The 11,028-nt window shown below is 38.7% G+C and overlaps 2 protein-coding genes across 2 annotated transcripts; one reads left to right on the forward strand and one right to left on the reverse strand.

The window, feature by feature from the left end:
* The first annotated feature begins 2,265 nt into the window (after positions 1 to 2,265).
* Positions 2,266 to 7,278, forward strand: LOC116199501 (receptor-like protein 12). The gene is made up of 3 exons (XM_031529870.1): positions 2,266 to 4,920; positions 5,288 to 5,327; positions 6,698 to 7,278. The coding sequence occupies exons 1-3, from the start codon at positions 2,266 to 2,268 to the stop codon at positions 7,276 to 7,278; spliced, it is 3,276 nt and encodes a 1,091-aa protein (XP_031385730.1).
* A 721-nt stretch (positions 7,279 to 7,999) lies between these two features.
* Positions 8,000 to 10,646, reverse strand: LOC116199118 (coatomer subunit beta'-3). The gene is made up of 9 exons (XM_031529410.1): positions 10,494 to 10,646; positions 9,995 to 10,056; positions 9,845 to 9,899; positions 9,670 to 9,706; positions 9,246 to 9,571; positions 8,973 to 9,110; positions 8,689 to 8,837; positions 8,497 to 8,565; positions 8,000 to 8,351 (listed from the first exon to the last, which is right to left on the reverse strand). The coding sequence occupies exons 1-9, from the start codon at positions 10,509 to 10,511 to the stop codon at positions 8,285 to 8,287; spliced, it is 921 nt and encodes a 306-aa protein (XP_031385270.1). The 5' UTR covers positions 10,512 to 10,646; the 3' UTR covers positions 8,000 to 8,284.
* Between the last annotated feature and the right edge of the window lie 382 nt (positions 10,647 to 11,028).

The raw sequence follows: 11,028 nt of genomic DNA on the forward strand, positions 1-11,028 counted from the left end.
AACCAGTTCACGGCAAGGATGGTGGGACTGGATGGTTAAAGTATGTCATGACTATTGGGAAGCCAACTGTCATGCAGATTGGATGGCTCGGTCGTTGGTGCAATTTCCGCTGGGAACTCAAATTTTTGACTCGCCACCCTCTGACATTAGGATGCTTCTTCTCGGCGATTGCATTGGGGCCTTCTTACCTCGCTTTTGTACTTTTGATTTTAGCTTTCGTGTTCCTTTCCAAGCATTCAGCTTCCTTATTCACCGAAAAAAAAAAAAAACACTTCACAGATCTTCACTAAGATCCTATTTGGTACGTGAGAATAAAATAGAATGTTCATTTCTTCATTAAACTTCATTTTGTAAGTTAATTAAGATCCAATTTGTGTCTCTTATGTAAGTCGGAAATTACATTCCTTCATTATCATCTTTTTTCTTCATTTTGATGGAATGAGCATTCTTTCAAAAAAGAAAGGGAAGGGTCATTCTTCATTTCATGCTATATGTCATATATGTTCTTTTCATTTATATATCTAAGAATGTATAATATGATATCTTGGTAAATAAGTCTAATATTATGATTATATTCATTCATTTTGTAATGGCCATATTAAAGAAAATCATATTTTTATGTAATAAGTCTAATATTAACACGATCCACCAAAACGGTATATCTAGTTAATTAGGACGTACTAGTACATCCAAACTCCACAGATCTTCACTAACATTCTCCATTTTTCTGTCAACAACCTAACTTACATTTCATCAGTTTGACGGATCGAACATGCAGACGTATTAGGAAGTATATCCCAAGTGTACAGTCGGTGCATTCAATTACATAGACACACTCCGCTGCTCATTGAGGTTCCGGATGCTGACCATTTTTCAGTTTCGGGGAATCTTTACATTTTGGGCCATGTATACATTGATTAGGGGGATTTTATTGGGCTACATGATATAATTATATCGGCCCACATATATGCCTTTTTTTTTTTTTCTAAAATTGCAAACTCGTCATTCTCCTCTTGTTCAGGACTAGTCCGATTCCTCTGGAATGATAAATTTTTGTACTGACATTTCGGTCATCAGTAGCAACTGTGACTATGATGAAACAGTAGATAAATGTGATTTCATTAGGCATAATGCTCGAAAAAAATGCAAACTCTATATCGTTCAATTCGTTCTTTCGATGGGCTAAAGTATAACAATGACCGAAAGTAAGTTGATATTACTTTGGAATCACAAGAAAACAGAGGGGTTTTTTTTCTTTGATCTTTTTGCTTGTGATATGAAAACAGAGGAGTTTCAAATGAATTACTTGCTGCTTTTTGAAGCTTCGACGTATCCAGTAGTTCGAAACTCTACCAGGGTCAAATTCCAAGGCGGCCAGTCTTGGAAAAATAAATATAATTTGGTAATTCTGGTAAATTCTGGTAATCTACCTATAATTTGGTAATTCCGAGATGACATTCACCCGTTGGAAAATTTTGGCATGACATGGCGTCAATTTGAGACTGGAGAAGGGAGACCGGCTTCCCTCGTAGGTTTATTTCTTCTCCTGTTTTAAAATTTAGGATTTTAAATGAAACCCTGGCATGAGATCACGATCTTTTAATTTTTTTTCATTTATAGAGGAGACTATGAGTTTAATGTAGGGCCTATGAGCATAAGGAATTTCACTAGCCAAAATCAAACCTAAAATTGGGTGCTACTCCGTTTGGCTAGAGAGTCGAATTTTAAAACTTTACCTCACTTATCTTCAATTCAACAATATAATTATTACTTTTTTCTTGTTCTTTAATTTTTTTAATCATTCAATTCAATTTTTAATATTAATTTTTTTGAACTATTCATTACTTTTTCCACTATTGAACAACATAATCATTACTTTCTCTCAACTATTCATTTTTTTTTATACTTTTTCTCATAATTCAACAACACAATCATTACAAACTAATTAAAACCATAACTTAACTCTACTATATTCTAAAACCAAACACAATAAATTCCTAAAGTAGGGCTTACGCATCCGTTTCATGGACTTCGATTCAACTTACGACTAGTTTACACCTGCACGTCACGGACAACGAAATTATCCGAGGACGACTTTGAATTGAGGTAGTTATGTGTTTGAATGTCCAAATAATGAGAAATTAACAGAACAATAATAAGAAAAGACAATCTTCGGGTGTTAAGGATCATCTATAAATTAATCTTAACGTCCACATGATTTTTCATGTCCCAAATTCCAGTGATTGACTAAGTTCATAGAACATTATGGGGACAGGCTTGCGTCTCTTCTTCATGTCCTTGCAGCTGTTTCTTCCACTCTCATCCCTCCTTGCATCCCAATCTCCCATCCCTCCACCAAAGCTTTTGTGCCATGCCGATGAGAGGTCCGCCCTGTGGGAATTGAAGGCAACTTTTTCCGACAACTCGTGTTTCGACTCATGGCAGCGAGAAGGAGAAGCTCAGAATTGCTGCTCCTGGCAAGGTGTCGAATGTGGTGGCCCTTACAGTCACGTGATTGGCCTCGACCTCACGCATTGTTATCCTAATAGACTATACAGCTCCATCAACTCCAATAGTAGCATCTTCCGTCTTTTTCACCTGCAGAGGCTCAAGCTTGATAACATCGACTTCAATTACTCTTCGATACCTGCGTCACTTGGGAACCTCCAATCTTTGAGAGAGCTGACCCTCTCCGGTTGCAAATTCCTGGGTCTCATTCCTCCATCAGTAAGTAACTTGACTCAGCTCGTTGCCCTAGACCTATCATTCAATTCTTTTCATGGCCCAATCCTTCCTTTCACCACAAATCTGACTCAGCTCAAGAAGTTAGTTCTGGGTAATAACCAATTCACCGGCGAAATACCACCATCCCTTGGGAACCTCCAGTCTTTGAGAGAGCTCGACCTGGACAACTGCACTTTCCAGGGTCTCATTCCACCATCAGTAAGTAACTTGACCGAGCTCGTTATACTAAGCCTTTCATCTAATTTCTTTGACGGCCCAATCCCTCCTGTCATCTCAAACTTGACTCGGCTCAGAGCATTAGTTCTGGATTGTAACAATTTCACCGGCGAAATACCACCATCCCTCGGAAACCTCGTCCAACTCGTTGTTTTAGATCTGGATTCAAATCAATTTACAGGTGAAATCCCATCTCAACTAGCGAGCCTCACCCATTTACAAGATCTTGACCTCTCTTTCAATAGACTCAGTGGTCCAATTCCGACCTCACTCTCTGAACTTCGAAACCTTAACTCTCTTTCTCTGGGTCCAAACCAACTCAGTGGCATCGTGTCAATGGACATGTTCTCAGAGATGGAGAACCTAGAGCAACTTATCTTATCGTTAAATAGTTTCTCGCTGGCCATTGAGTCGACAGAAATTCATAGTCTCACAACTGTCAAGAGTCTGGGTTTGGCTCAATGCAATCTGAACGAGTTTCCGAAATTCCTAGAGAAACTAGATAACTTGGTTGACTTGGACTTATCCTGTAACAATCTCTCTGGAGAAGTACCAGTATGGTTTCTGAATGTAAGACTGCCAACTCTGTCATACCTGAATCTTTCGCACAATTCGCTGACAGGTTTCCCACGGAAGCTCTTCTATTATAATACAACTCAGCTCGACACCCTAGACCTCAGGTTCAACAAGCTGCATGGATCATTTCCCATTCCCTCGGTACCTATTGCAAATTATCTGGTGTCGAATAACATGCTATCTGGGGTAATACCACTACTAATATGTGATTGGGTATATGTGGCTGTACTTGATCTCTCGAAGAACAATTTTACGGGCGAGCTCCCCCAATGCTTGGGCAACACCAGTGTGAACTTTAAGATGCTAACTCTGCATAGCAACAACTTCCATGGAAGAATTCCTCCCTTTGGAAGCAGCACCAGCACCTGCGAACTAGAGATGATAGACCTGAGTGATAATCGGTTGGAAGGGCCATTGCCGAGATCTCTCTCAAATTGTTCAAGCTTAAGCTTTCTCAATCTGGGAAACAATTGGATCTACGATACTTTTCCATCTTGGTTAGGGTCACTTTCCAGCTTAAGTGTACTCATCCTGAGGTCCAATAAATTCCATGGAGGAATTGAGGAACCTAAGAGCGATCCTGGGTTCCCAAGATTACAGATCATTGACCTCTCTCACAATAACTTTCAGCGATCCCTGCCGTCCTTATACTTCCAGAATTGGAGATACATGGGAGTTTCATCTTGGGACATTGCTCGCAAACGGAGCCACTACTTAAGTGGATACATTTTTTCATCTTGGGTCGTCGCCCATGGTTATCCATCCTATGATTTCTCGATGACGATTGTTAACAAAGGGGTGGAGATGGAGTACGGGAAGATACTAGAATACTTCAAAGTGGTCGACCTTTCAAGCAACAACTTTACAGGGAAGATTCCGGATTCCATCGCCACTTTACATGGGCTTCATCTGCTAAATCTTTCCAACAATATGCTAATCGGTTTGGTCCCTCCATCCATGGGGACTCTATCAGAACTGGAAGTTCTCGACCTTTCCCAGAATGAGCTCTCGGGAGAGATCCCCCAGCAGTTAACACAGCTCAATTTCCTCTCCTATTTTAATGTGTCATGCAACAACCTGTCAGGGCTTATACCTCAGGGGCAGCAATTCGATTCCTTTCAGTGCAACTCGTACTTGGGAAATGAAGGACTTTGTGGAGATCCTCTGTCCAGAAAATGTGGAAATCTTGCACCACCACTGTCACCACCTAATGCCAGAAAAGATGAAGGCTCTGATGCGCCATTTGAGATTGAATGGAAAGCAGTTGCTGGAGGTTATGCAACTACATTTGTTATCGCAGTGTTCATCGGGCACAAGATAATCACTGAACGACCAAATTGGTTCTCAAGGAACTTCGGGCTGAGGCAACACAGAAGGCGGAGCTAGAATAGAAAGCTGGCCAACCGTATTGTGCAGCTGCATGGAAAGGTACAGCACTTTAGTAGTCTACTTGTATGAAAATTTTAAAAGCAGAGTTGTTATATTTTCCTTCATTATCACGCAAGGATCTGTGTTGCTAAATCACAACTAGTCGAGATGAAGAGCCCAGGTCGTTTTTTTTAATAGAAAGATCACAAGATTACTTTTGGTAATCAAAAGATCAAAACTTGATTCATGTTACCGGACAGTGAACAATTTTATGAGTCTTTGATGATAATTGAGAATTCCACGGGGGTTAAAATTTCTTCCTTTTGTCGATGTACATAATGCTTGACTATAAATTTTTGTTTGCTTGCTCAAATTTTGGCAGGAGGCTGCTGAACTTCACCACAAACTCGGGCAAAAGCCGCGTAGTAGAACAAAAAATATAAACAGTTGCGTTGCTCTCTCTTATTTGATGTTTCACCCTTTTTACAGTTTGACGTGGAGGCAATATACGTTTTTGTCTAATGGTTCTTTTAATATATGCTCTTTATGTACCATGTGGTAATGGTGGTTGTATTGCAGAAAACAGTAACGCAATTTAGGTCTTCGCTTAATATATGACTTGCTGTAGTCAGCTTCTCAATGATTTTCAGTCTCGGATTGTAAAATCCAAAAATTTTATACGATAAAATAGATAAATACAGATAAATTTTCATACAAATTAGGAATACTCAGAAAATTACAAATTCGATCAGATGAGTAAAAATTCCGATAAAATGCCACGATCCACCTCCATTTTTTACCTATAAAACAACTAAGAATATATTTTGGGGGGAGAGCTTGACGCCCAATGAATAATCACAACTTAAACTATCCGGATCATAGCACGGGTCCAATATTTATAAAAATATCGTCGAGATCTCCAAAATTCAGATCGCCCCTATGCCCCTTCCCAGTGTCCGACCACAATGGTGGTTCCACACTGGCAGCCTCTCTGCTCCAGGCAACCCTTTCCAACTGTTCGGCTTATAACTAGCTCAGGGCCCCACATGACTTACTAACTCCTATCAATCTCAGTTGCATAACTCAAAACTCACCATCTCATTTCCAAATATCGTGATCGATAGTATAAAAATATATGCGTGACACTGACATAGCCATGACAATGCAGTTTTAAAAATACAAACAGAACGATAAAAAAAATACTAGTTTAAGAATGAGTTACTCACTTTGATAAGCCCTAATACTCCGAAATATCGAAGAACAATCGGATTGCTAATTTTGTATAATTATTTTTTTTTCACTCAAAGCTCTCTGCTCCTCTCCATCTCTCAACCTCGCTCTCAATCTCAATTTTTAAGAATGGCTTGAAATGAATGAAACGAATGAATGAGGTCAATTTAAAGAGCACAAAAGTATGGCGGTGAAATATGCTGATGAGGTGATGATTTTAAAAGCAATTCGACACATGTAAAGTTAAACATCAAGTCTATCTCATTAATCTTAATGATAAATACAAACTAATTCTTTTAAATTGAAATATGTAATAAATTCATGTGTGTTCAAATAATATTTTTCATGAAACAATATCTTTACAAAGTCATATGATATAAGGAAATTTGGGATGTTACACGGATATATCATCAGCATTCACTCAAGCTCTATATATGAGCTAATGAAGTTCTATCGAAATTCGGGAGATAAATTAACATTACCAACATGAGGATAACAGAAGAAACTTGGAAGACAAATTAACAGAATAATACAAAAGCTGTTGATTTGTTTACATCCGCAGAGAGATCATTAGTCAACAAAGGGGTGGAGATGGAGTACGAAAAGATACTCGGATACTTAAAAGTGGTCGATCTTTCAAGCAACAACTTTAGTGGGGAGATTCCGGATTCCATCACCAGTCTACTAAATCTTTCGAACAATATGCTAACTGGTTTGGTCCCTTCATCCCTGGGAGCTCTTGCAGGATTGGAAGCTCTCGACCTTCCGCAGAATAAGCTCTCAGGAGAGATCCCCCAGCAGTTAACACAGCTCAATTTCCTCTCCTACTTTAATGTGTCACACAACAACCTGTCAGGGCCTATACCTCGAGGGAAGCAATTCAATTCGTTACAAAGCAACTCGTACTGGGGAAATGAAGGATTGTGTGGAGATCCTCTATCCAGAAAATGCAGTCTTGCACCACCAGTGCCGCCACATAATGCCAGAAAAGATGAAGGCTCTGATGCTCCACTAGAGATTGAATGGAAAGCTGTTGCAGTTGGTTATGCAAGTACAATTGTTATTGCCGCACTCATCAGGCACAAGATAATAACGGAACGTTCAAATTGGTTTGCAAGGAACTTCGGGCCGAGACTATTATGAAGGCGGAGGTAGCAGATTGCTGGCCAGCTGTATCGTTCAGTTGCAGAGAGAGGTACCGGATCTCAGTAATCTACAGGTGTGAAAGCGCTAAAAGCAGAGTTATTACATTTTCCTTGACTGTCAGGCAAGGATCTGTGCTAATGAATCGCAACCTAGTCAAGATGAGGAGCTGAGTCTTCTCTCTAGAGAAGGATCAAAAGAATTTTTTTGTAACCAGTGACACTTTTTGCATAGTAGTTTAGATGCAGAAACTTTTTAATCTTTTGAAAAGATTGTCCGAGGATCAAAATCAAAGGTTATACCGGAAAGTGAACAATTTTACGATTCTTTAATGTAATTGAGAATTCCATGGAGTTAAAATGTTAACCCGCACAATCTATGTACATAAGAGCTGACTGCATATTGTTGTTTTCTTGCTCAAATTTTGGCAGGAGGCTGAACCTCATCACAAGCTCGGACAAAAGCAACCTAGCGGACAGAAAATATACAGTTGCCTCGCTCTGCCTTGTTCTATCTTTCACTGTTTTTTACAGTTTGACGTGGAGGCGACACAGTGTTTTTTAATGCTTCTTCGTATACGATCTTTATATACCATGTAATAAAGCTACATCTGTAATGCAGAAAATAATAACATAATTTAGGTCCTTGGCTAATACATTAGTTGCAGTGACCAGCATTGCCGGGATCCCGGTGATGTTCTGTATTGGATATATCATTATCATCATCATAACTTTGGGCTATATATATGAACTAATGAAAGTCTATTGATACTTTGGAGATAAGTTAACATTACCAACATGAGAGTAACAAAAGAAAGGCAAAAAATGCTATTGCCTTTGTATACAAACAGAGAGAATATTAGTAAACAAATTTCTAGCTAAAGTCTTCCTATGGAAAGAGTAGAAAGATGTTTACTCTCGTAAAACTGAAGTACACTTAGGCACTTATTTAATAGATTCTTTTTTTTCGAGGTCGTTGTTCTGTCAACGGTGAAATTCCCTTGGGACTAATCCAACTCCCCAGAATTGAAGATCTTTGCCGTGATAGTTCCTTCATCGCAGGCGAATGCAACTCTGCAGACACCATATGCATGATCCATGAGGTGAAATTGCGCAAAAACTTGCAAACTATAAAATTCTCTTTATAGTTCAATTTGTTCCTAAAAGTAAATAGACATATTTTTTCAAAGGAAACAGAGCAATTCAAATGTATTCTTACTGCTTCGAAGCTCTGATGTATCCAATAGCCCAAATTCTTCCAAGGCCAAGGTCTAGTGTAGTCTCGAGACTGTATGAAATCGTATAATTGGATCGTAAACTAACTAGTAAAAAACAAATGCAATAAGGTTTATCATCCAAAATAATTGATCGCTCAGAAGCTTAATTTGATTTGGTCACTCTGGTTATTTACCTGTGAGTTACTTTACTCCATACACGAACGGTCTTATCCTCAGAGCCGGTGATTACTACAGGAAACTCGGGATGAGCAAATATTGCTGTAACATTGTGATTGTGACCTTCGAGTGTATGAACACAACTCTTTGTTTCATAGTCCCAAACCTGTGGCCAAATGGTAAAATTATAAGCAAATCAGGAGAATGAATTCTATAGGTGTCCAAATGGTTAGAGTTTTATCTTGAAAAGCTCCTCTAACCGGTAATTATTATTCATATGACTTGAGATTGGCGCACAAACCTTAGCAGTGCAATCATCAGACCCACTCAGAAGGTAGAGTTTATTATCTGCATTGCTAAAGTAATATTCGACGAAGTTCACTCCTTTAGAATGGCCTTCGATGTTGAACTTCGGAATCGATGAATCAATAGTCCAAATCTGCAGAATGAGTCAATACGTCAGTAATAGTGAGTAAACTTTTAGGTGGATCTCGTCATAAAAGAGATGGGTAAACCCAAGCCTGCGAGTCAGCAGTAACTAAAAATCGAGAAAGGTCGGAAGAAATTCTAGTACCTTCAAGCATCCATCAAGAGATGCACTTGCAAAGGAATCATTGTCCTCAGGACTGAATGCTAAATGCATCACATAGTGCGAGTGCCCCTCAAATGTCCTACAACAGATCCAATCCTTCTCCCAGTCCCAGAGCTTGACCGACTTGTCGTCCGATGCTGTAAGGATGCACGGGCGGGTGGGGTGAACAGCCACACACCGAATGAAATCCTCGTGCGCCTTGAATTCTCTAACCTTCTCAGAAGTGCCATAGTCGTATATGCGAAGATACCCATCATCCGATCCGATCACGATCCAATGCTTGCTTGGAACGAACTTTGCAGACCTCACTGCAAAAACAATCCAAGGAAATTTAATAAGCTTAAAAAAAGTTTTTCTTTTTCGATAATTCCGGAAAAGCACTTAGAGGAGATATACGGATGTATACCTGGCGACTCAGTGACCTTGAAGGATTTCTCTGTAGCCTACACAAATCAAAGGGGTAGTCAAGATATATAAGACTTTATTTTCCTAGTAGATAAAATAAAGACATATAATCTATTTAAGCTTAAAAATAATTTGATATGCTTGATTAATATTAATCAATGAATTATATTAATTACCTGGGATTCATAGTTCCAAATGCTCACAGTTCCAGAGTACAGACTCAGCAGAATCCTGCATAAAGAAAAAGCAGATTGATACGTATATAATATATGCAAGAGAGAAAAATAAAATTCTTAGTTTTGGAAATTGATTAATTAAATATTTACCATGGCTCTGTAGGGTGTACATGGAGAGATTTCACTCTCTCAGATCTGCGAACAAGTTCCTTCTGTTCCAAAAAATGCAATTTCAAAAAAGTATAAGGACTTAATTGTAATAGAAAAGAATAACTGCTCAAGGGAAAAAAATTACTGGAAAAATGTATATATATATATATATATAATGATGAAACTGTGTCAGCTTATATTAAAATCAGAAAACTCAAAGTCAGTGCATATGATATGAAATTTTGAAGTAATTAAAATGCTCTATTTTTATATTAAAATGTATTTTCATTTCGGCACGTGATGGAATATATGCTAAAAATAGAAGATAGGAGATCTTCGGGATAGAAGTTGATATTAGAAAGTGCCCAACTCATAACATATTTGGGAGGACGTAGAAGAGAGCATAGAAAAACGTAGACACGCATATAAGGAAGCAGGTGTTCCTTAATTATGCTCGTGCAGGCTCGTTAAAGAGTGAATAATCCTCGGGACGACTCACCATTTTAAGAAATGCCATGAACTTCGAAACGATTGAAGTAATCCAAATGAGCGCTATGCCAGATATTTGTAATCGAAGTTTATGTTAGGATGAGGAAATGGTTCCTCATCAGATGTCTTTATATACAAGGAGTTTGCTTTGCTCCTAAGGAAGTTTTTACGATGGACGACAACATCATCGAAGGCTGCTTTCCAATAAAATTTTCCCGTAATGTAGTCATCTGATGAAATCTCCTCCCTTGGCTACTCCGTCGTGCCAGAATGGACGACTGAGATATGCAGTTTCCATACCATCCTTGGCGTTCAAACGGTCAACCGAATCATCCCATCACATGCCAATTTCGGGCTGGCTGCTTGCTTTCAACCTTAATTTTGCGTGTGGACTTTTCTTTTGTAATAATCAATTTGTCGATGTACATGTTTTTGTTTTCTCCTGCTGGACATATATTGAAAATCATCTGATTTCTTGACGAAACAAATTCTTGTGTTTGTACATTGTCGTGGCCCGTGCGATCAACTTTTCGAGATGTAAATCT

Source organism: Punica granatum, chromosome 3 (assembly GCF_007655135.1).
Source record: "Punica granatum isolate Tunisia-2019 chromosome 3, ASM765513v2, whole genome shotgun sequence".
In the NCBI taxonomy this organism is placed as follows: Eukaryota; Viridiplantae; Streptophyta; class Magnoliopsida; order Myrtales; family Lythraceae; genus Punica; species Punica granatum.